At 37.7% G+C, this 26,147-nt stretch overlaps 3 protein-coding genes across 5 annotated transcripts; 1 reads left to right on the top strand and 2 right to left on the bottom strand.

Annotated features, from left to right (window-relative positions):
* LOC109224405 lies at positions 6,934-7,746 on the bottom strand. Its single transcript, XM_019388986.1, has one exon. The coding sequence runs from the start codon at positions 7,744-7,746 to the stop codon at positions 6,934-6,936; it is 813 nt and encodes a 270-aa protein (XP_019244531.1).
* LOC109223853 (uncharacterized protein At1g04910) lies at positions 8,515-12,900 on the top strand. Of its 2 annotated transcripts, none has more exons than XM_019388302.1 (6): positions 8,515-8,916; positions 9,130-9,212; positions 9,591-9,661; positions 9,764-9,852; positions 11,708-11,929; positions 12,072-12,900. In XM_019388302.1, exons 1-6 carry the CDS (start codon positions 8,786-8,788, stop codon positions 12,802-12,804), a joined length of 1,329 nt encoding a protein of 442 aa, XP_019243847.1. In that variant the 5' UTR covers positions 8,515-8,785; the 3' UTR covers positions 12,805-12,900. The 2 variants fall into 2 exon arrangements, with proteins under 2 accessions (XP_019243847.1, XP_019243848.1); XM_019388303.1 differs by having other exon boundaries at positions 8,517-8,916; positions 9,563-9,661.
* On the bottom strand, positions 18,427-22,743 carry LOC109223852 (pentatricopeptide repeat-containing protein At1g52620). Of its 2 annotated transcripts, none has more exons than XM_019388300.1 (3): positions 19,792-22,743; positions 19,608-19,696; positions 18,427-19,391 (listed from the first exon to the last, which is right to left on the bottom strand). In XM_019388300.1, the coding sequence occupies exon 1, from the start codon at positions 22,503-22,505 to the stop codon at positions 20,052-20,054; it is 2,454 nt and encodes an 817-aa protein (XP_019243845.1). In that variant the 5' UTR covers positions 22,506-22,743; the 3' UTR covers positions 18,427-19,391; positions 19,608-19,696; positions 19,792-20,051. The 2 variants fall into 2 exon arrangements, with proteins under 2 accessions (XP_019243845.1, XP_019243846.1); XM_019388301.1 differs by having other exon boundaries at positions 18,427-19,388.

Raw genomic sequence — 26,147 nt, 5'->3', positions numbered from 1 at the left:
TAGTCGATTAAGGGGGTGAGTTCCGCCAAAGTGGGAGAGTGGCAGAGTTGCATATGGGCTTTGTGGTAGGATGACTACGCACCTTAAGGAGAGTTTGAAATGAATTGAGATTTTAGTGATTGGTGATCGGGGTCTACGGATTTAATTTGAAGTATGGGCTATTATGCGGCGGAAGATTTGATATAACGGAAAGGAGCTACTTGAAATGAAGAAGGATACAACATAACTTTGAAGTGGAAGGATGTTGCCGCACATTTAATTGATGCCCACGAGGGGTGAATGGACTTGTGCAGCTAGAGAGTGAGCTCGGACCCATGATGGGGTATTTCAGCTAAGGGAAAAGAACATAAGAGGTAATTGGAGCAAAGGAATTGTTAAGGGTGTGCTAGGGCTGGCCTTATTGGCTCATGATTCAGATTTGGGAAGGATTCAGGATTTATGCCTTGTATAGATACGAGTTTCAAGGAAAATGATTCGGCCGGGTGCTTCGCTGAGAGGGTATTCATGTGCTAGAAGATTCATGGAGTTGATTATATTCAGGGCCAAGTCAGAGCGGGTGGCTCTCAACAACGGTCCTAGTGAATTCGAAGGGATAAAGCGTGGTGCCTAATGATTTCGAGCCTATAGGTACGGTTAAGAATCAAGCTTTTGTAGCAGCTTATGAGGAGAGGCCCAGAATGTTCTATGATGTTTTGACTTGCAGTGTAGCATTTGGGAGGAAAATAAGAAAGGACTTCGGATACGTAGAGGGATTATCAGAATGGGCATACCACTTGAGGATACGAATGTGCGCACAAGGGAGGTATGAAATGGTTCGTGGGATTTGAGACAGCATGGTCTCGTGATTCAAGGTCACTCGGGATGAGTGCGGATGGAGTGTGTTAGGTGTTGAATGAAGTTATTATTATTTCTAAGGCAACCAAGGATAAATCGGAAGAAGATAGATTGGTTAGCCATAGTTGAATTGGCATATTGGTGGTAGTGATCAGTTCCTTCAGCACGATCAAGTTATGCAAGTGATTTGTGACGGTACATGTGAGGCTTGTCGGCCGCCATAGTTGTTGTTATTCAGAAGTATTCTACTGTTATGGCCTGTTGTGTGTAGGCGGATCCCGGAAGGGCTTTGGTGGCTTAGACCACTACTTAGAGATTTGCGTATTCTACGGTTATGAGAATTTTCCTGTGTGTTGATATGGATACACATACTTGTTGTCTGTTACGGAAGGTCGTGGGAGCGTGCCCCACAGGAAGATTGTATAAGTGTGGCATGTAGTCACTTGATTGATTGAAGATTTAAACCAAGTGTGAAGACGGTGGTGATATCATTAATTTGAGAATTTATGCTTGGAGGGCACTCGACTTATTGGGTTGTGGACCGTGGAAGATTGCCCCGGTTATGATGGTAGTTCTCGTGTGTTATTAGAAAAAGGGAGTTATTATGGACCTTTGAAAGGTTATTAGCCTAGTTCAGTGTGATCAGAATCAGCTTGAGGTCTGTGGATGGATCTAAATGTGAATATGGGCTCTATATCAGGCCAGATGTGTTCATTTCAGCAATGCGCTCCTTTGGACAAGTAGTCGGGGTACTATTTCGTCGTCAGCTATTTCATGTAATGATATATTGCGCCGTATGAGTTGTGAGACAGCTTGGTGAATTTCTTATGTGTTGAGGTTCCGCATAGAGATGATGTTATATAAGCAGGATGGCTCTCGAGATTCAGATCATATATCGCACCTCAGTTGTGCTTGAGTTTTGTAGCCTATGGCACTATATGTCTCCCCAAGGATGGTATTATGCACTTAGCGTGCTTGTGACCGATATTCGGTATTTTGTTGTAATGAGCAATTTAGCTCGATGTATATCTCCTTATGTGAATTCTATGTGTGGATCGGGTGGCACGCCGCCATGGGTATGTTATTTGGATCGGGTTGCACGCCGCAACAGTGTGATATTGAGTACAGTTTTCTATATGCTATTTTTGTATGCCTTGCTTCCTATTTTCTAAGGAAAGTCCATATTAGTGCGTGAGTTGAGTAGTTCCTTCCAGAGTTCGTTTTCCTTTTATCACGTTCGAGTTCATAGCCTATTGGCACATTGTGGCATCATATGAGACTTTTGATCATGTCCGGGGTGGCTTATTGCCTGAGCGGTTCATACTGGGTGAGACGAGATCATTGGATTTAGGATCAGTGCAATCTGATTATATGAAGTATATTAAGGAGCTAAGACCATTATTTGGTTCAGAATGAGGTGATGGTTCTTGTCAGGAGTATAGACCCAATGATTTGTTGATTCTGCAGTTGGGTATGAATTTCTACACACCTCTTCCGTCTTGGCGGTATTGTAAGAGTTAGAGCAAGACCTATGTAGGTTATGAGGTGCAATGGGAGCATCAGATTCGTGGAATTTCGACTAATTTGATCGGAGAATGTTATTGTGGTCCTGTGAGTAAAGTGGTGCAAGGTGTGAATTCAGCTAAGGTATGCAGTCATGTTTCGGTGCTGCGGGTAGTTATTGATACGGTGAGCGTATGTTGGAACAGGCCTAGCAGAGAATTCTGGATGTAGGAATTGGGCTCTAAGGCTTATTTGCTTAAGTGAAAAAGGATATCTTCAGATTGATCGAGCTAGGGTGCCCAGCTGAGTTGTGGTAGCACGGGAAGGTGCTCGAGGTGTTTAAACAGTGATTTCGGACAACCCCAACACAGTTCTTAGCACGTTCGAGGACGAACGTATGTTTAATTGGGAGAGAATGTAACGACCCGACCGGTCGTTTTGAGCTCTAGCGCGTCGTTCAGCAGTTTGGGGCCATGAGCAACTTCACTTCAGGTATTATGACTTGTACGCATGGTCGGAATTGAATTCCGGGGAATTCGGAGTTGATTTGGAAATGGAATTCTCATTTCGGAAGCTTTAAGTTGAAAGAATTGACTAAGATTGGATTTCAGAGTAAACAACCTCGAAATCGGGATCTGAAGGTTCCAGTAGGTTCGTATGATGATTTCGGACTTGGGCGTATGCCCGGATCGGGTTTTGGATGACCCGGGAGCGTTTTGGCGCCTATTGTGGAAGTTAGCATTTTGGAAGAAATTTTATAAGTTTGGGTTGAAGTGCATTTCAGTGTTATCGATGTCCGTTTGAGATTGCGAGTCTGGGAGTAGCTCCGTATGGCGATTCTGGAGTTGGGAGCGCGATCGGAAGTGAATTCGGAGGTCCGTAGGTCATTTTGAAATCATTTGGCTAAAGATAGAAATTTGAAGGTTTTTGAGAAGTTTGACCGAGAGTTTGACTTTTTGATATCGGGGTTGGATTCCAATTCCGAAAGTTGGAGCAGGTCCGTAATGTCGAATATGACTTGTGTGCAAAATTTGAGATCAATCGGACGTGATTTGACGGGTTTCGGCATCGAATCTAGAAGTTTAAAATTTCAAAGTTCATAAAGTTTGGATTGGAGTACGATTCATGATTTCGACGTTGTTTGATGTGATTTGAGGCCTCGAGCGAGTTTGTATCATGTTTTGGGACATGTTGGTATAATTGGTTAAGGTCCCGAGGGCCTCGGGTGGATTTCGGAAGGTTAACGGAATAAATTTCGGACCAAAGAGTTGCTGAAATTTTCTGCAGAAAGCTGTTTTGACAGCAACTAGTGCAATCGCGGAGCTGAATTTGGAAGCTTATATCTCGAAATCTATAAGGAATCTGAAAATTTGCAAAACATAAAAGTTGTTGCCCTTGCATTCTAGTTTCCAGAAAGTTCAACCATTCATGATTTGGACATTTTATCAGAAAGTTATGATCGATTGAAGATGGCTAGTGGACCAGTTTTGACAGAATTTTCTGATGCATGGAGCCGACTTTAGAAGCTCATATCTCGGAATATATAAAGAGTTATATGGTGTGAAACCTATAAAATGAATGATTTTTGAGTCTAATTTCTAAATCTTCAAACCGTTTGTCATTTGGATATTTTCACAAGGAGTTATGGACGTTTTAACAGAAGGTGTACAGCAGGGGAAAATTATAATAGGATGTACAACCTGCACTGAGCAAGGTACAACTCGATGAAGCCTGGGCAGATTGTTTTAAACACGAGTTTTGGCCCATTTCTTTCATTTCTTTCATTTGGCTTGGACGATTTTGGAGAGCTCAAGGAGGGATTTTCACCAAGCAACACTAGGTAAGTGATTTCTTCCTATTTTTGAGTTAAATATGTGATCTTACATGGATTTAGACATGGAAAATTAGTATAAATTTGGGAGTTTTGGGGAAGACCTAGAATTTGGAATTTTGGACTTTTACCTTGAATTTGAGCATGAAAATTAGAGAAAATTGTATATTTGAGTTAGTAAAGCTATTGGTAGAATTTATCTTCGAGAAATTTCGGATTCCGGGCACGTGGGCCCGAGGGCAGGCATTTTGGTCAATTTTTCGAGCGGAGTTGGGAACTTATATAATTTGAATTGTTACAAGTATTAGAGTGAACTTTTATTGGTTTGCCCGTTGTTTGAATAGTTTTGGGGCGTTGTGCATCAATTGGAGTCGTTGGAAGGGCTTGGAAGCCGGTTATGGAAATTTCGGAGCGAGGTGAGTCTCCTTTCTAACCTTGTAAGAGGGAATTATCCCCATAGGTGAGTTAATTGGTTATGTGCTCCTATTTGTGGGGGTTACGTACGCACGAGGTGGACGAGAGTCCGTGCGTAGCTACTATCATGCTTATGTCCGGGTAGTCTAGGATCCAAAATCATGTTTTACTTGTGATAATTGTAACCTTATTGATAGTTTAAATTGCTTAAATCATACCGAAGTGGCAAATGACTTTCTAAAAGAATTAAACTTCATCTTCTTGGCTTGTAAAAGAGAAATTTACATCTCCTTGAGTAATTATTTCCCTGATGAAGTTTTCACTGACTGTTTGAATGTGTGTTTCTATGTGTACCTGCGTCGCATGTATGATTCGCGAGCAGGGTAATTGTTTATTTATATTTGACCGTGTCGCATGTATGATTCGCGAGCGGGGTAATAGATGCATCTATAGTTCGTGCCATTTGACCCTCTGGCAGTGCACAATTTAAATATTATTGGATCGGGCCGTACGTCCTCGGCATGATTTGCGCATGCTTGTATTGCTTGCCTTGGAATTTATTGAAGTGATGTTGTTCCTTTCCGGCGTGAGAATAAATGTATAAATGACGAAAAGGAATTTGGAAATTTCCTATAAAAGAAAGAATTGTTTACTTGCTTCATTCTATTGAATTACAATCATGTTTATAAAAATCCACGATTTAATATATTATTGATATAACATTATTGGACCACTAGTAAGTGTCGAAGTCGACCTCTCGTCTCTACTTCTTCGAGATTAGACGGGATACTTACTGAGTACACATTATTTTCGTACTCATACTACACTTGTTGTGCATTTTTGTTGCACAGGTTTATGTGTGACTAGTGGCTTAGTGGCATAGCGGCATGGTTGATACGGAGACTTAGGTGAGCTACACTTATCGAGATAACTCGCAGCCAGCAGAGTCTCCTTCAGAGTATTATACTGTATTTTTATTTCTGTCTACTTTGTATACTGGACAGTTACTGTATTTTATTTCATTCCCTAGTAAATTGCACTTGTGACACCGGGTTTTGGGATGTCTATGGGTTTATTCAGAAATTTAGAATTGTTAAATGTTTCATTATTTATTCAGTGGAATTTATTATGTATTGTTTAAACGTATAAAAGAAGTGATTTCAGAAATATTTAAAACGAGAAGTTACTAGTTATTTTTTGTTGGCTTGCCTGACAATGGTGTCCGGCGCCATCACGATCCTTAGTGGATTTTGGGTCGTGACATTGAGTATGAACATAAGCTACAAGATATTCAACTTTTATCCCAACTGATAGACAATAATCATCAAAAGCTTGAGATGGGAATTCTCCAGCATTATCAAGGCGAATAACCTTTATAGGATAATATGGGAACTGTGCCCTTAATCGAATTATTGGGCTAATAACTTTGCAAACGCCAGGTTGCGAGATGATAGTAGGCACACATGAGACCATCTTGAAGATGCATCTATTAGAACCATAAAATATCTAAACAACCCACTTGGTGGGTGAATAGGTCCACATATATTCCTATGTATACGCTCTAAAAAGGTAAGGGATTCAGTGCCAACCTTCATTGGTGATGGTCTAGTGATCATTTTGCCTTGATAACAAGCATCACAAGAAAATTCGTCATTTGTAAGAATCTTCATGTCCTTTAATGGATGCCCACTCGAATTTTCAGTAATTCGTCTCATCATTATTGATCCAGGATGGCCCAAACGGCTATGCCAAAGCACAAAAGTATCTGAATCCGTAAACTTCTGGTTTACGATAGAGTGTGCTTCAATTGTACTAATTTTTGAATAGTATAAGCCAGAAGATAAAGTCGGTAACTTTTCTACAATGCATTTTTGGCCAGAAATATTCCTTGTAATACAAAGATATTCCACGTTCATTTCATCTATTGTCTCAAAATGATACCCATTTCGGCGGATATCAATAAAACTCAACAAGTTTCTTCGGGACTTGGGGGAGAACAATGCATTGTCTATAATAAGTTTTGTTCCCTTAAACAGAAATATAATGGCTCTTCTGGAGTCTTCAATCAAACTTATATTACCAGAAATTGTTGAAACATTTGATTTTTCCTTATGCAAATAAGAAAAGTATTTCTGATCCTTGAATATGGCATGAGTTGTTCCACTATCAATAACATAAATATCTTCATGATTTGTCTTTAACCCAAACGTAATTTGAGGATTATCCATATTCTTCAAAATGACATAAATAAAATATATTATAGTAAACATCATTATCAAAGCATAATTTTTATTTATGTACAAAAATTACATAACCATACTATCTATTACAAATAACAAAAATTTAAATATTTACATTTCTACAGATTCACCACAGATTACAAGACTTGTTTCTCCTTCTGGGAGTGCAAAGTAATCAGCTGCATCCAAATGCATGAAGTCTAAATTATCTTCAGAAATAAAATTTGCTTCAGCATTTTTCTCTGTCTTCTTCAGGGAGGCTTGATAAAGCTGAACTAGGTGCTTTGGCGTACAGTAGGTACGTGACCAGTGCCCTTTTCCTCCACATCTATAGCATGCATTTTCTGCATTTGTTGCTTGCACCGCTTCATGCTTTTGTTCCTTCCTTTTCCACTGCTGGTGGCGAGGAGGGTTCTTTGGTGCATTATTATTACCATGATCAGAGTTTCTTCCCCGACCAAGGCCATGACCACGACTGGGGCCACGACCTCTTCCACGTCTAACTTGGTGGAAGTTCGTCTCATTCACTTCAGGGAATGGACAAGAACCAGTGGGTCGGCTTTCATGGTTTTTCATTAGTACCCCATTATGTTGCTCGACTATAAGAAGATGTGAGATAAGTTCAGAATACTTTTTAAATCCCATCTCTCGATATTGCTGCTGTAGGAGCATATTCGAGGCATGAAAAGTGGTGAAAGTTTTCTCCAACATATCATGATCAGTAATATTTTCACCACATAATTTCAATTGGAAAATAATTCTGAACATAGCAGAATTATATTCACTTATAGATTTAAAATCTTGTAGCCTTAGATGAGTCCAAGCATAACGTGCCTGTGGAAGAACGACCATCTTCAGGTAGTCATATCTATCTTTCAAATTATTCCACAGTATGACTGAATCTTTAATAGTGAGATGTTCCATTTTCAGGCCCTCATCAAGGTGATGACGTAGGAATATCATTGATTTGGCATGGTCTTAGTTTGATGCCTGATTTTTATCCTTGATGGTGTCTGCCAGACCCATCGCATCAAGATGGATTTCAGCATCAAGCACCCAAGACATGTAGCTTTTGCCCGATATATCTGGGGCTACAAATTCAAGTTTAGAAAGATTTGACATTATATGGAAAAAGAAAGTTCGTACCTCAGATACTTTCAAAGTATTTGCTCAAGATGGCAGAGTCTCGTGCTGATAACGTGTTATAAAATAAAGACTGTAAAGTAAAGACAAGTATAGAGAGAAACTGATATATTATTCGAATTCAAACTGATGTACATAATGAACTGAAATCTCTTCTATTTATAGAAGTAAGGAAGCTGTTGTGTAAGCTGCTACTGCAAGCTGCTGCGTAAGCTGCTACTATACCAGATATGGATAATCTTTTACTGAGAGTAATGTTTATCCATAACGGAGTACTGAAAGGATAATCTTTTACTGAGAGTAATGTTTATCCATATGGATATTAAATTTCTTTCTACTATATTAGAAGTGCGGGTGTATCAGCCGATACAGACGCGTCTTTGTCGACATGCCAGCTTAAGCTTTTATATTTTTGCCCCTATTTTGAATGCCACATTAAATTATTTAATAGGAATTGAAAATTTTCAAACTGACAGAGGATGTGAATCTGTACACTTTGTGGAGTATTTTAGAGGAGGAAATATTACTACCGTCATAATTGACACAGAGAGAATTTTAAAAAGCGAAAAAAGAAGAAAAAGCACAAACTCATGAACATAACATTTCAGTAACTAAAAGGAGAAGGGCAAAAAGGGGAAGGTAGATCCACAATTGTAAAAGCGTGGAGGTTGGGCATCATTTTGTGAAGGTAGCAGAAGAGAAGAGATCTACTTACTCCCTCCATATCTCTAACCCCCATCTTCCTCAATCTTCATATTTTTGGCTTCCAAATTGCTGATAGTTTTAACAGAGAAGATAGCCATTGGCTGTATTCTATAGAATGATCGCCTCAACGGTGCGCAAGCCCTTGTTTGGCGTTACAGTATTGGCGTTTTCTCTCTTTCTCGCTCTCTTCTTATTCCCACCTTTTCCTTTCTTCTCCGATCCTACCCTTACCTTTAATTCTTCCCTGTAAGTCTTGCTTCTTGTTCCTTTTTATTTCTACGTTTGTTAATTGCTTTGGTTTCTGTGTTTAAGTCTATGGGCATTTTTTTTTTCTTCCTTCATGGAGTAAACTTCAAGATCCAATCTTTTCTTATACTTAATTTTGTGTAAAGCCCATTTTTCGGTCTTCAATTTTCTATAATAGCAATCTGATCTGTTTGAATTTGAGTGCAATTTCAGGGTTGGAAGACTGGAGATATGGAGCATTCGAAGGATAGCCGAGTGGCGACCTTGCAATTGGTGGCTCCAACCCCAACTTAATGGTTAGTTTTTAACTGATACTCAAACAGTAAATAGCTACTAGTATAACATTAGATCCCATTGTCATTGATGCTGATTTGAATAACTATACTCACTACTATGTTGTTATCTCGTGTATTTCTGGTGGTCTATTGATGGAGATTGAGCTGACTCGTACCAGGGGAAATTTAATTTGGGTAATAGTTATGTATATAACCTTCTCCTTGGGGAGTGGGTAAAAACAAGAAATAGGATAGAAGCTGTAGATTTTTTTAATTATGAAGAGGATAGAAGCTGTACTTATGCATATAACCTTCTCCTCTGAGGGGTTCTATGTTTTCTAAGTCGAGCATTTGACTGGCTTCCAATGCAGACATGGTTTTGTTGTTGAAATGCTGCAGCTCTTCCTGCTCAGACTAATGGGTATATTCGAGTGGATTGCTATGGTGGGCTCAATCAGATGAGGAGAGACGTAAGTATTGTTATTTGCTGCTCATACACTGAGTTTCCTACTGATTGAGATGCGATGATAAAATTCATATTCAATTTGTTTCTCGTCGCTGGTGATCTGCAGTTGTGTGATGGTGTTGGAATAGCTCGTTTGCTGAATGCTACCCTTGTCTTGCCAAAGTTTGAAGTGGCTGCATATTGGAATGAATCAAGGTATGCTATTGTGGTGACTTCTATATGTATTTCATCTTCCCTTTTTTAACCGACTTGATTACTCCTTGTAGGATCTGGATCTTCTTTAGTCATTCATTCGTTACTATCAGTGTTATCAAAGGCGCGCTTAAGCCCTAAAGAAAGGCTCAAACATGTTGAGCGCTTTGCCTCGCTTAACAGGCGCTTAAGTGTTGTCATCAAGGCTCCAAGACATACTTTTCCTTGCCAATGAGTGTAATCCTGAGGAGGGACACTAAACAATTACTAATATTTCACTTTATCATAAATTTTCTTCAATTTCTTTGTTCATATATTTGGTATTTATACTTATAGATATTAGTCTTGGACTACACATAAATATTTGTTATTTTTCTCTATTTGCGCATTTTTTTTCATTAAAGCCCACGCTTTATTTGACCATAGAGCTTTTTTGCGCTTTTCGCCTTTGATAACACTGGTTGCTATGTCTAATTAGCAGACAACTCTGCAGATTTACATGGTTAAGAACTACAACTACAACAATAATCCAGTGTAATTCCACAAGTGGGGTCTCGGGGTAAGTGTGCACGCAGACCTTACCCCTATCTTCAAGAAGGCAGAGAGACTGTTCCTAGTAGACCCTCGGCTAGGGAAGGTGAAAGGAAGGTCCACTACAAGCACACCAATCATAAAACCGAAGCAAAAATGCAAAACTAACACTAGGTACCGCAATTAGAAAGCCGAAACAAAAGCAACAACAGCAGTAATAGAGGTCAAGGAATACGAAAATACACAAATGACACAAGGACAACGCTTGACTACCTATCCTAACCCTTTATCTTTATTCTCAACGTCCATACCTTCCTATCCTGGTCATCTCCTCAGTAAGCTAGAGCAACGCCATATCTTGCCTAATCACCTCTCCCCAATACATCTTCGGCCTGCCCTTACCTCTCCTTAGGCCCCTCCAGGGCTAACCTCTCACACCTCACCGGTGCATTTGTGCGTCTCCTCTTCACATGCCCGGACCATCTAAGTCTCCTCCTGCATCTTGTCCTCCACAGGGGCTACATCCACCTTGTCCTAAATGACTTCATTTCTAATTCTATCTAACATGGTATGCCCGCACATCCATCTCAACATCCTATTTCAGCCACTTAATCTTTTGGACATGGGAGTTCTTGACCAACCAACTCTCCGTCCCATACAACATAGTCGGTCTGACCACCGCTCTGTAGAACTTACCTTTTAAGTTTTTGTGGCACATTCTTATCACACAAAACAGTAGTAGCGAGCCTCCATTTAATCTACCCCGCCGCAATACGATGTGTAACATCCTCGTCGATCTCTCCATTCCCTTGTATAACCGACCCAAGGTATATAAAACTCTCTCTCCTAGGAATGGCTTGAGAATCAAACCTCACGTCTTCGCCCACTACCTAAGTCGCACCAGTGAACTTGTACTCCAAGTATTCTGTCTTGGTCCTGCTTAACTTGAAACCTTTAGACTCCAGGGTCTGCCTCCAAACCTCTAACCTCTCGTTAACACCGCCTCGCGTCGCGTCAATCAGTATAATGCAAATACCATGCTCCACGGCACCTCGCCTTGAATGTGGCGCGTTAGTGCGTTGATCGCCAAGGCAAATAGAAATGGGCTGACGGCTGAACCCTGGTACAACCCCATCATAACTGGGAAGTGTTTCGAGTCCCACGGTCCTCACCCGAGTCTTAGCTACTTCATACATGTCCTTAGTAGCCCTAATGTATGCAACAAGACATGGTTAAGAACTGTCTTAGCACTTTTTAGAAGTTTTCTTTATAATGTTTTCCTATTCTTCCTTTTCATGCCTCTGAATGACTTGGTTTTATGTTTCAGCGGTTTTGAAGATGTGTTTGATGTAGACTACTTCATCCAACAAATGAAAGGCTTTGTTGAAGTGGTAAAGGAGCTTCCAATCGAGATTGCATCAAAAGATCCCGTAAGAGTCGATTGCAGCAAACGCAAAGGCCAATTTGACTATGTTGAGAGTGTTCTTCCTTCCCTACTGAAGCATGGTTATATCTCAATCACCCCTGCAATGAGTCAAAGAAGGGATAGGTACATCTTTTGTGATCAGAGTTATGTAGATAACTTTTAACCAATCATTTCTGCACGCTGCTTTTAAAGGATTTAGTAGTTTAATTATCCTTATAAGGAGAATTACTTATGTTTGCTTTTCAACATTCTTATAATCTCTTAGGTACCCTCTTTATGCAAAAGCTGCACTTTGTCAGGGTTGTTATAGTGCATTGCGCCTTACAAGCACATTAGAGAAGAAAGCGCTTGAGCTTCTGCAAGCTATACCAAAGCCCTTCTTATCGCTTCACCTTCGATTTGAACCTGACATGGTAGCTTATAGTCAATGTGAGTACACTGGTCTTTCTCTTGCTTCTGCAAAAGCTATAGAAGCTGCACGGGTTGATAGGAAACCTTGGACCGGAGAAATGGCTCGTATTTGGAGAAGCCGTGGTAAGTGTCCACTTACACCAAATGAAACTGCACTCATACTTGAAGCTTTAGCCATACCCACCAATACGACTATTTATTTGGCGGCCGGTGATGGCCTGATGGAACTTGAGGGACTGACATCGATGTACACCAATGTTGTTACTAAATCTAGTCTTCTTAGTGGAGAGGACTTCACAACCATGCATGGGAATACAAAAGCTGCACTTGATTATTATGTGTCTATTAACAGTGATTCTTACATGGCTACTTATTTTGGGAACATGGATAAGATGGTTGCAGCAATGCGAGCTTTCAAGGGGTTGTATAAGACACTTTTCTTAAACAGGAAGGCTTTTGCATTGTTAACCTCTCAGGGGCTTAAAGGGAAGGAACTCACAGAAGCCCTGTGGAAGGTTCATAGAGATGATTTCATAATGGGTAGAGGATCTGCTTTACCAGACTGTTTTTGCGAATTCAATTTATGAACTCAGTTTTCTTGTTTTCCTCTGTAAGTTAAATTTTTTAAAATGTTTTGGTTATACACCCAGAGCAATGTATTTGTGCCTAGTAGTTTTCTTTTAGAAGATCTGTCTTGTGCTTGATGTAGGTGTTGATCACAAATAGGGGTGTTCATGGTTCGGTTTGGATCGTTTTTTCCCTAAAAAAAATTAAACCAAGTAAGTCGATTTTTCAAATATTAGAACCAAACCAAACCAATTAAGTCGGTTTTTTCTCGATTCGGTTTATGTCGGTTTTTCGGTTTTTTCGGTTATTTATCGGTTTTTTTTTAAATATAAGACATATACTACCAAACACATATTCCGGAGACCACATTTTCAACGTAACACTATCAAATCAACTGCCCTTTGAGAAATCTATTATTTATCAAGATATATTGATGATAATTGAATCAAATAGTGATGAATAATTTAAGGACTCAATTAAAAATATGTTAATTTTAACACGAATTGGATTCTTACACTTAACAAAAGAAAGAGGAAACTACACTAACTACCCACTAAACCCAAAATAATAATCCGGTTTTACCCATTTTAATAGTAATTACTATACCTACCTAAGCCAACCAAAATTATTACTCGTTCACCCATTTCTCAATTGCCTTACCAACCTCTCTCCTCCTTAAAGCTTCCCTTTCCCCTTTCCCTCCTTCCTGTTTCTTTTTCCAGCAACAAAATACTATCTCCGTCTTACATATCTTATATTTTCTCGTAGTGTTTATGTTTGTTCGAGTCACTGCACAGTTTTTTATTGTGATTTTAATGAGTGAAATTTGATATGGTTTAATGATAAGCAAAATAACTATTTTATACGTGCAGTGTTACAAATAATTATTTCTAATATCTTTTGAGAAGTTCATAGTGATTTATTGTAAGAAAAATTAGATCAACCATTGAAAGACCTTGAAACTTGACAATCATAAATAGCATTTGTCGAGTTTGTAATTGTTTGATTAGATTTTGACTGGCATGATTAAAATATCGATTGGCAACTGTAACTAAATGTTGAGTCAGTTTGGTCGTGACTTAGAGCTGATTTGAGGTGATTGAGATCGAAATTTTTAGTTGAAAATCAAAGAAGAACACAACTATAGTAATAATCGAAGAAAAACACTGTTACCTAATAGTATACCGCTACAGTATACTAATATACTATAGGAGTATATAGTTATACTACAACAGTATACCATTATAGTATACAAATATATTGTTATGGTATACTGTAATAATATGCAAGATATTGTAACAATATGCTGTAAAAGTATACAATATACTATAATAGTATACTTATTACCCGTAAATTCACTTGCATTTTCCCTTTTAATTTGTTTTAAGCTTTTACCTAGCGTGAGCAGCAAAGTGAAAATGCAAAAATAAAATAAAATTATAGTATGCTATATAATGTAACGGTATACTCTTACAATTAGATCCTTTTAGAATTTATTAAAATTTTTATTGACAATTGATATTTTTTCAGTTTAATAATTGAATTAAACTTTTTTTAACTCTTTACGTACAATTGTATACCCTGTTGGTATAACTATATACTATACTGGTATCAAATGTTAGTTAATATTTTTTTGGTTGTATTAGCTACATTTAATTGGTACACAATTTGATTTTTCTCTAGTAATAATATATATAAAAAAAAAGAATAATAAAAAATAGTGAAAATAGTATATGAAATTAGATTATGAGGAGAAAAGGAATATAAAAAAAAAAGAAGTTAAATGAAATTAGAATAGGAAAAAAGAAAAAAATAAGAAGAAAACGAGAAAAAAGAAAAGGAGAAAAGAAAAAGAAAAGAAAAGAAGCATAGAAATAAAAAAAAATTGGAGATTAAAGAGAAAAATCCCCACAAAACCTACTATGGGTAAGAAATGTAATTAGTTTATGGTAGAAAAACAAATGGGTAGACAAGGGTAAATAGTTTTGTTTTGTAAGAATTGGATTCTTACACTTAACAAAAGAAAATTACCAATCAAATTAAAATGTAAAGGAGAAGAACTATACTAAAAGTGAAAACTATTAACATTTACCATTAAATTTTTGAAACTTTATATAAAAATATACATATATATAGGTATAATAATAAATTTGAAATAGCTACTCCTATAGCCGGTTTGGTTCGGTTTTTTTCTGATTAAAACCAAAACCAAACCAAATTTGACCGGTTTTTAAAATTCAAACCCAAAACCAAACCAAACCAAAAAGTATCGATTTTTTTGGTCGGTTTGATTTGGTTTTCGATTTGGTTCGATTTTTCGGGTTTTTATGAACACCCTAATCACAAATTTATGCGATAACATTTAATTCAAGTATTCTTTTTTTGAAGATTATGGATGGCAAGATTTAGCGATAATTCACTTTCATTTCTTCTTTTAAGTGGTGCCTTTTCCTTTCGCCTGTACACAGTTTTATACGTACCTCCTCCTCTTCTTCTTCTTTCTATCTTCTTTTTCCGCAGATAATGGCGTTTTTTCCCCATAAGATGGAATATGGTATTGTGAAGGATATATAGGTCATTTATCCTTCTTTTGTTGATCCAATGGTTAACGCTCTGTACATAAATTAGTCCCATGCCAGAGTGGCGTTACTATTTACCAATTCACCATGATGACGAGTTCACCTAAATGTTGTGGGAAAAAACCCTAATTATTGCAGCAAAGTAGGTAATATTATCTTGTTTGCAGCAAACGGTAAGCTAAACAGTCACCTGGCAATTTCCTTCTCTGCGGGGATAACAGTAAATACAAGAAGATCGTCAGTTTTGTTTAATGTTACACTTCAGGGTTTCTTTCCATCAGTTTCTGGAAGGATGACTTCCTCTGCCATTCTTTCTGGGTTAAGTGCACAGGCACTTCAAGTAATATTTCTCTCCTACTACATCAAATTCGAACTAAATCTCCTCCGACCATCCTTTTCGAAACAAACAAATGCACTTCGAGGCATCTAAGAATATTCTACTTGCACTTTTCCTTTTATATAAATCAAAGCATTTCATAAATACCACATCAACTTGGTTTTACATCGTAATCTAAAAGTCAAATTACTAAATTACCCCTTTATTATTTATTAAAAGTGTCCTTTTAATTAACTTGAATATAAGAACCTAAAACGTGTGTCACTTCAGCAAAGTCCCCTACAACAGACGCCACCCTACGAACTGACGCCAAGCATACAGACATTTTTTTGAAGAAGAGTTGCCACCGTTATCCTCTTTAAAAATTAGAAAGTCTCATGACACTTTTTTCTCACTAATCGATTCCCCATGTTAAAGATTCCACCAGGTTTGTCTCCTTTTAAAAATTCTATTTTTGTTTAATTCTCCGCTTATTTTCATCTAAATCTACTTTTACAAATTGTTAGTGAACTGGGATATACTCTGTGGAATGGTTCTATTTTAGAGATGACTGGAATTTAATTGAGTTCTAATTTTTCAAGGCTTAGTTTTCTTTATTTCCTTTTTAAAATTATTGTATTTTTCTCTCAACTTATTTTCAGTTACTGGTACTTTTATTGATTTCTAGGTCTACTTTTACAATTTTTTTAGAGCCCGAATTCAGTATCTCCGGGTTTACAATGAGAGAAAGTAAATTGAAATTTGTGAATTTAATTTAATTCCTTACACTTGGTCTTTCTTGAAAAGCACAATTGTGACAAGTCTATTTCACTATTATGGTATTTCTCTTTTCCAATATTCTAGATGTTAAATCTTGCCCATATACTAAAAAAAATTGCCATTTTCCTGAGACCTGGCATAGAGCAGAATCAGTTAGAGGAATAAGGCTTTAGATTCAAAGTGATAGTCTTTTACGCTGTTACTTGTAATTTTAATTTATTCTCTAATATATTAGGTGTTGCTTTCAAATGTTGGTGGAGAAAGTAAGCAGTATTTAGGGTTGACATTTAGTTTTGAAGTTTATAAGGATTTGGAGTTTTCCCTGGTTAAATTGGATCATTCCCAGTTCAGCATTTATGTTCTCCATTATTTCGTTTACAGATTATTTTTAAAATTGAAAATAATTATATGTCATATTTAATATAAATATGTCATAAATATTATTTATGAAAGAGCCATTACAGATGAGAATAATAATAACAGATACAACGGAATTTCGCATAAATCCATGCCTTAGTTTATGTGGGACTTTCTTCATTGGAATAGAATAGTTAGGATAAAATTTTCACTTATAATATTGATTTTACTTTTTATTTCAAGTCTGACGATATTGATTTGGTACAAGAATGGGAGGCACGCGTGGAGTAAATTATAACGAGCAAATTCTTGATCTATTGGATCATTCCTATGTCAACTTGCAAGTAATGATCTTAATTGCTAACATTGCTTTGTAGTATAATCTTTCGAATATAAATAGATCTAGAATATCATATTCCATGAAAGATGTTGCCACATGACTTATAATACTGTTATTTTATGCTTCTTACTCTTGCAGACAAGCTCCTATATTTGAGCAAGATGAATTCACACATATTTACGAACAACTCTGTAAATTTCCCCATTCCATTGCTTTTAGTTTGTTGCATTCCTGAAATTAATTTACACGAAACATACTTCTTGCAAATGATGGTAAAATTTTTTTACTGTATCAGGATCATTTTAGGAAAGTACAACGACAAAGCAACATTAAAATTCATCATTTTAATTCATATACCAATTCCTTCTACACTTTCCTCTTTATTTATGGGTTATTTCAGTTTATTTTACATCGTATAATTATTTCTATGTTGAACTTATATTGTCTTTATCTAAGCCTCACTTAATTAATTTGGGAGAGCTCCTCGCATAAGGCTAACATGAAAAAGGACCATAGTCGTCCGAATAAGATCTCAGCTCAAAGATTTAATTGAAAAATATGAATTGAAGTAATTTTGAAGAGCACATTATATATCGTGGGCTATTGATTATCTAATTTTCAGCCAGTAGATAAAAGAGAATTCATTATACAATTCAAATTGTTATTTTCCAATGATGATATATCAAGCTTAAACATTTTACTGAAAAATATTAATTGAGTAACTTGAACATTAAAGAGTATTCTTTAATTTATCTTACTTGGACTCATTTGGCAATTCAATTCTTCATATTTAACAATAAAATTTGAACTCTAACACTTATTAGTATATTAAACACATACTTGTAGGTGTACGTGAGGAAATTGAAGATTGTGTGCATGACATGTGTACTGAAATAGAAAAAGTGAGGCTTCAATATTCCATAAAAGAGCAATCAATCTTGAGAAGACAATTATGCTAATACGGAATTGATACTATTATGGCGGAAGGATATATGGAAGATAAAGTTGACCAAAGAATGTTGCTTACAGCATCACCTATTGGAGCAATCAATTTCGTATGGGAGATATACCAAAACTTAATGATAGTGTTATGACAGAAGAACAAAGATTGATGTGGATAAAGAGCAATACGCCTTTTCCCTTTATTCATAAAGAGTCTTAAAGTTATATTTTTCAAATATGTACGCATATTAAAGATTTATAACTATCATTTAGCATTTAGTAAGAAATTTATATGAAAAACACGTGCAACGCACGTGTAGAGAGACTAGTATATATATATATATGTATAGGGTTTACATCAAAATTCCAAAAAAATCGATTTCTTTTTACAATGTGAGATATCCTTTTGCGCCGAAAAGTATTAACTAAATAAAAAAGACCTTCTAACTTTCAACAGTAGGCTTTCAACTTCCTCAAAAGTTCTATTATATCTCTCTCCAAATCAACCGGAAAAAATGCACAAAATGAGCCTCCTTACCAGATCTTCCTTTCAAGCATCTAGCCTTCTCATTCTCAACTTGCCCTGACATCCAACACTGTCCTAGGTCATTCTCATGACAATTTAAGCATGGAGTAAACTATGGAGCATACAGTGAAATGCAATGTAGAAAGAAGTGATCAAAATCCCCCTCATCCTTTGCAAAACACCACCAACTGACAAGAGTGCTTAAAACTTGCTTTTTTGTTGTCTGTCGTCCATACTGGCTAACATGGGTCTGAAGTCACCTCTCGTAGATGAAAAAAAGAAGGCAGCCCGGTGCACTAAGCTTCCACTATGCGCAGGGTCCGGGGAAGGGACGGACCACAAGGGTCTATCGTACGCAGACTTACCCTACATTTCTGCTAGTGATTATAATACAATTTCAACAAACAATTTCAAGGTTCAGCCTGCCCAAATCTCTATGTCCTCTCTGAATTGTGCAACTGCAACTTCTCTGAAGCAAATTGCCCATCTAATTCCAGTCCTAATCTTGAATGGGCGTCCTAAAGGAAATATCTTATGACACTTGACCTCCGTATCTCCTTAATCGCTCACGTAAAGTGGCCTCTTTATCAGTCGTGATCGAGAATAGGTTGGAAATTCTTCTTTCAGTGCAGAATTCCCGCACCATACATCAAGCCAAAAACGGGTATGGTTGCCATTTTACCAAAGCTCAAAGCAAATGCATTTTGAGAAAATAGAATCCTTTAATAACGTCCTCTTACAGGGATGAGCCTTCCTCCAAAGTGCTTCTACATGCAAATATACCATACTTTTACATTCTTTAATTGGTAAAGCTGTAATAATTTACATTCTTAAGCAAAGAATTTTAAGCATGCAAATCAAGCATTGTATGTAAACACGATGAGCAGAAATGGAAAACAACAAAAGGTCCATAATTGAGAGCAGCATCGGAGCAGAAAGCAACAAAAAAAAAAAAGGATCATCGAACAACATAAAATACGTACCACAAATAAGTATTAGTTCATCACGTCAGTCACAAGAAAAGAGATCAACCTTTTAGCATCTGATATATGCATTTTGCAATGAAAATCACCTGCATGAAACCAGATAAATTGCTATCAACAACATTTTTATATTTCGCGCTACATAGTCAAAATGTCATGAGAAGAAAAAGGCAAGTTTGCCCACCCTGGTTTTAGTTGCACTGCCACCAAAAGAGAAAACACCTAGATAAGCTGTAGCAGAACTGCAGCTGAAATTGGACTTTAGTTGGCTCCAAAACCATCAGTCTGCACAGGAGACCAAAGAAGGCTACAATCAGAGAGCTCCGTCCATCTTACAGAATATCCTGAATACAACTATAGTACATAATACTCTCTTGATAATGAAGACCTTCAGTCTTCTGCCAGTCCAAATATACCAAAAGCTTAACATCAGTTTCATCTTGATTATGAGATATGGTCTTTAACCAAGCTATGCAAGATCACTGAAGCCTCAGAGCTGAATCCAAGACTTAGGTACTGGTCAAATATCAAAGAATACTTTAATGCGACACTTAGCTCTGTCGCACTTAAGCTGCAGGAAATAATATTTTTCCATTCCTTGGATTTTCCATCTAAGCAAATTCCATTTAACAAGGCGGCGAAAGTAATTGGATCTGTTGTGTAACCTTTACTAATCATCTTGTCACGCAGTTGCAATGCAGTTTGGAGCATTTTATGTAAACAGAGGCAGATTATAATGGAATTGTATGCAGCATTTCTAGGGTGCCATCCATCTGATATCATTCTTTTAAAAGTACCCATAAACATAGAGTTCTTCTCATCGTGAGGATCATTTTTCTCCTCCGAGAAAATAGTAGGCGTGCAATGAGAAAACCCATTAACCAAATAATTGAACGTGACATCAGTTGGATAGCACTTGTGCATGAGCATTTGTTCAAAAATAAAAGCTGCTTTTGCAAGTTTTCCCACTTTACAAAAGCTGCCAATTAGTATACTATACGTTATCACATTAGGCATCATACCATTTGATTGCATTCTGTTGAATAAATCTTCAGCTCCCACAAGATCTCCATTCTGGCAAAAGCCATAAATCAGAGAGCTGTACGTGACCACATTTGGCATACAGATGCGCTTTACCATGTGAGCGAGCATGGTTAATGCTAGGCGTAAGTCATGCTGCTTTACATACCCATCAATTACTGTTGAATAACTAAATGCATCAGGAGCTATTTTTGACTTTTTCATTCTACTGAAGCAAGCAACTGCATCTTTCATCAGTCCAAACTTACAGTATCCCTTGATCATGGCATTGTACCCTACAAGGTCAGGATCCATACCCATTTCAATTGTCTTCTCAAACAGCTTCTTTGCTTCATGAAATTCCCCATTTCTTACACATCCATCTACCAAAGTGGCATACACATAAGCATCAGGTAATATACCATGGCCAAGCATCTCATCAAGGAGCTGCCTGGCAACAGGAAGCTTCAATTTTTTGCAGAGCCCACTCATCAAAACGTTATAAATGCCAGCATCAGGTAATACTCCCCTTTCTATCATCTTGTCTCGAATGACTAATGCAACATCAACTTCACCAGATACCACCAATCCATGGACAAGAGCTCCATAGGTTGATACATCAGGTTTATCACCATATTCCGTCATCTCAGCAAGCAAACTTAACGCCCTTTCAAAATCACCAAATTTGCAGTAGGCATGTATCATAGGGGTATAAGTAAACTTGGTTGGCACCAACCCAACATTCTTAACCTGCTCTAGAAGCTTTTCAGCTTCCTGAATTTTCTCATCCTTGCATGAATAAGAGATCAATGTGTTGTATGTCACTATATCTGGCTTACTGCCAGCTTCAATCATTCTTCTTGCGGTGTCCATTGCTTCCTCAGTAAAACCATGCCTACACCTAGCATGAATAATAGAGTTATACACTTGGACACTAATAATCACACCCCTTGCAACCATCTCCTGTACAAGCATATCAACTTTTCCAAAGTTCCCATCTTTACAAAACCCATTTATCAATGCCCCATAAGTCTCCACTGTGGGTAAAAAGCTCTTCAATTTTAACTCATTGAAAAGCCTATACGCGCTTCTAATGTCACCCTTCTTGCAATAGCCATCAATTAATGTGTTATAGAAAACAACATTTGGTACACAACCTTTACCCCACCTATCCTCAATCAATTTCCTCCCTTCTTCAATCTTCCCCTCTTTACTCAACCCTGTGACAATAATACAAGTGCTAAAATTATCCAAAAATTTATTCTCAACAGAACCACCATTTCTCTCAACGAGTTCATCATACAGTCGCCTAGCTGCTTTAATCTTACGATCTTTTACAAGACCATGAAGTAAAGAATTAACAGTAACTACATGTGGAACCAAATCATAAGTTTTCAATACAAAGTAATACAATTCAACAGCTTTATCAACCAAATTAGAATCAGAGTAAGCTTTAATTACAGCATCCAACGCCTCGAGTGTGGGCAACTTATCTTCACAAGTTGTCAAGTTGGGTAATAAAGTTTCAATTTCAGGAAAGACTCTAAACTTAGCCAAGAGTTTCAAAAGAGAAGAATAAGCAAAACGATCAAGGGGACAACCGTAGGGTCTTTGAGAAACCCAATCAAAGAACTTGAGACCCACATGAGCATCCTTAAGTTTGTCGAACACATGGTGGGCAATGTCGGAAGGGACAACTTCTTCCTCGGAAAGACGGGTTTCGACAGTGTGTTCCCATTGGTCTTGAGTTTGGAGGATTTGGCAGACCTCGTTAACGAGTTCGTTAATGCGGCGTGTTAAGGGGAAATTGGTCGGAGAAGGAGTTTTGGGTTTTGGGTTGTGAAGGGGTTTAATGCGGGAGAGGAGGGTTTTAGACATGTGAATTATAAAATGGTAAACTTAGGAGTCATCTCCCGGACGAAAGCTCAGTCCAGGAGAAAAGGGACTTACTACAAGAAACAGATGAAACAATAATCAAGCGGCTTTTGTCCAGCAACTCCAGAGACTGGTTGCAGTGTTTCGAACCTCAAACTATTCAACAGAGAACTTCTAACAGTGTACCAATCCCAGAGACTGCTGCTGTCTAAAACCTCAAAAGAGTTCTTTTTCTCGTTTGGGCGGGTGAGTGCGTGTACTTTGGTGTATCTTTAAGGGTATTAATTGAACATGCAGGAATATTAAATTAACAAATTTTCATAAAACACTATGAAAATTAGCCATCTATAAATACCATTTGCTATATTACGGATTATAGATACCTTTTCTGTGGTTATAAGATGTATTTGATGTATTTAAGCTATTGTATTCATGAATACAGTAGCAAAAATACGCGTGAATCAGGGAAGTCGAGCTAATCAGTTGTTGTATTCGATTATATTCGACTGTATTCATGGAATGAAACATGAGATTACAGCTGGACAGATTATTGTATTCGACTGTATTCACGGTGTGAAATAGGAGATTACACTGTTTTTAAAACGGAAAGTGAATCAATTCACATAATAAACTCCTAATATAACTCAACAAACTCAATTATAACACACAAATTTGTATTTTCAGTTATAAAAAGAATCTCAACCGAAAAATACCCCAAAAACATAGCAATCTTCAGAGAAATTATATAATACATCTGAATACATAAATTATATTAATTAAAAAAAACATATGGATACATTCATGGCATATAGCGAGACAGTGAATACAATGAAATACATAGAATACAGCGGGATACATTGAAATACAATGAAAAAAAAGACAGTGAATACAATGAAATACATGGAATACAACGAGATACATTGAATTACAATGAAAAAAAAAGACAATGAATGCAATGAAATACATGAAAATACATTGAAATATGTCAACAGAAAATCAAGTTGCTCAGCTCCAAACTCCGTCGTCTTTGTTCAAGAACAAACCCTAATTTTCGGCGAATCCGCCGTTCACCGGAAGCCGGTAGTGAAAACGCACCGCCTTCGTGGAAATTTCACTCTGAGTTGTGTGGCAAGATGACTTCTTCCAATTCTGGTGAGATCATGCTTAACGAACTGCTGTTATGGTTTATCAATTCTATGTCAGTTGGTGTAAAGAATCAGTGCATCTATTATACAATTAGAAGACAGTAAATTCGTCCTTAATTTGCTTTCATAGTAAATCCCTTTGTTCTTCTGCCCGAGCATCATGGGATATACACTCGATTGCAGTTGCCCACTGCTTGGGGACTGTTCCTGTCAGAGATACTAGTGTATTTGTTGCAATATCGTCTGTCCATCTGAGAAGATGCCGTTAGAAGGAGGAGGAGAGCGGAAATTTTAATGGGATGGGGGAAGAGAATGGGATGTATCAAAGTAGAGAGAGAAAGAAAATAGTGTAACTGAATAGCGTATTTAGTGGCTTAGGGCTAGGAGGTAACCAAAATTAAATATTTTGCTATAAACCTTAAAATCTATAGAATATAATTTTTTAAATGATATTTATTTAAAATAAATAAGGTGTTAACCTTTGCTATAGGAGGTAAAAATTCCTATTAAATTCCAAAATCACCCATCGTGGGATAATTTTTTGCTGCCTTTTCAAGTATTTACCTTTCATATATTATGGGTCACCCGTCGTAAAAATGCTACCACATAGCCACTTTTAGGGCGTTGGAATATTGCTAGTATTTATAAAGTACTAATTGAAAAATAGTCGGAGCTTAAAAAATGCAGCAAAGTGTCACGTCATTAGTTGTTAACTAAGTACACGTGCGGCACTTGACAACTTGTTCACGATCTTGCACAGCTTGCTCACGTTCTTGTTATGCCAAGTCCGCCTTACTACACTCAAGATCGCTAAGAGAATGTTAGAAAGAACATAAGAGAATTGTTAAAGAAAGCTTTGTATTGGAGAGAACTTGAATTGTTTGCTTGGTGAATTACAAATGAATGGCCCCCTTATATACTAGTCTCTTAGGGGCTAGTGTGTAGATAATAATTACACAAGTTCTTAATATTTACAAGATAAGGGATTTCTAATAGAATTCTCTACAAGCCTAGAAGATTCCAAGGACTTTCCTAGCAAATCCATAAGGATCTAGGTTCTTCCTAGGGAAATGTCTATACTTCTCTAGAATATTCTCACAAATGCTAGCCTTCTTCTTATGTAAGCTTCCACATGGCATTAATATATGTCAAATGGCACCTATGTGGTATGATGATGTGGCGGGTCATCACACTCTCCCCCACCTAATATTGCGACAACCGTGGTGCAATGCTGCTCGATAAACTCTCGGATCTTATCTTTGAATTGCCATAAGTCTTTATATCGTTCCCATGTGGCCTATTCCGGTGATTTCCCCTTCCAATGGACGAGGAACATGACTGTGGCTTTTTGCCCTTGTTTTCGCCTAGCCTGGTAATCCATAATAGCCTTAATCTCCCGATCATGAGAGGCGGTGATAGTCATAGGTGCTCGACTTGATTGGTCCCTACTCGGATCATCTTTATCTCCATGATATGGCTTAAGCATGCTGGCAGGGAAGACATGGTAGATCTTAAGATACGATGGCATGTCAAGCTTGTATGAGATCTTGCCTACCTTGGTGACGATCCTAAATGGCCCCTCATACTTGCGAATCAGATTCTAATGCATGCCCCGTAGTGCCTTGAACTGTCTTAGGTTAAACTTCACCATGACCATGTCCCCAACTCTATAGTCCGTGGGACAGCGCTTACGGTTCGCAAATTTCTTCATCATCTTAGCTGCCCTATCCAAGTAGGACTTAGCAGTGTCAAGCTGCTCCTCCCATCCTTTGGCCATATGATAAGCCCCCAAACTTTTTCCCTCGAACGGAGCTGGTAATGAATGTGGAGTTTGTGGCTGTTGGCCTGTGGCTAGCTGAAATAGTGTCCGCCCGGTGGACTCACTCTGCTGCAAGTTATAAGAGAATTAGGCGATGTCTAGGAGCCTTGCCAAATCTTTCTGATGTGCGTTTACATAATGCCTCAAGTAGCATTCTAGTAAGGCATTGATCCGTTCCGTTTGTCCATCTGTCTGTGGGTGGAAACTAGTGGAAAAGTGCAATTCCGTGCCAAGTATGTCGAGTAACTCTCTCCAAAAGTTTTCAGTAAAACGGGGGTCTCGATCACTGATAATATGCCTTGGTAAGCCCCAATACTTCACCACGTTCTTAAAGAATAGCTTAGCGGCTTCCTTGGCAGTGCAACCTGGTGAGGCAGGCATGAAGGTGGCATATCTGGAAAATCTATCCACGACCACCATAATAGTATCATAACCGTCTGACTTCGGTAGACAAGTGATAAAGTCCATAGTGACGCTCTCTCATGGACGCTCCAACTAGCAGTGGCTCCAAAAGTCTTCCGGGTTATTGTTGTTCAACCTTGTCCTATTGACAGATAAGACAAGTTTGCACATAGCACTCTATGTCATATCGCATGCGTGGCCAACAATAGACTGACTCAACCAAGGCCCTAGTGCGAAGTTGACCTGATGACTAGCCCACATTGTGTCATGACTCTCCCT

Source organism: Nicotiana attenuata, chromosome 3 (genome assembly GCF_001879085.1).
Source record: "Nicotiana attenuata strain UT chromosome 3, NIATTr2, whole genome shotgun sequence".
NCBI classification, from domain to species: Eukaryota; Viridiplantae; Streptophyta; class Magnoliopsida; order Solanales; family Solanaceae; genus Nicotiana; species Nicotiana attenuata.
This window is presented reverse-complemented; position numbering and strand designations above follow the sequence as displayed.

What these genes read in the sequence shown, in the direction of transcription:
- LOC109223852 (XM_019388300.1), bottom strand. Translation starts at nt 22,505, where the DNA reads ATGTCTAAAACCCTCCTCTCCCGCATTAAACCCCTTCACAACCCAAAA.
- LOC109224405 (XM_019388986.1), bottom strand. Translation starts at nt 7,746, where the DNA reads ATGGAACATCTCACTATTAAAGATTCAGTCATACTGTGGAATAATTTG.
- LOC109223853 (XM_019388302.1), top strand. Translation starts at nt 8,786, where the DNA reads ATGATCGCCTCAACGGTGCGCAAGCCCTTGTTTGGCGTTACAGTATTG. An exon ending in TCAATCAGATGAGGAGAGAC is followed by an intron (nt 9,662 to 9,763) that starts GTAAGTATTGTT and finishes GGTGATCTGCAG; the next exon opens with TTGTGTGATGGTGTTGGAAT. An exon ending in GCATATTGGAATGAATCAAG is followed by an intron (nt 9,853 to 11,707) that starts GTATGCTATTGT and finishes TTTATGTTTCAG; the next exon opens with CGGTTTTGAAGATGTGTTTG.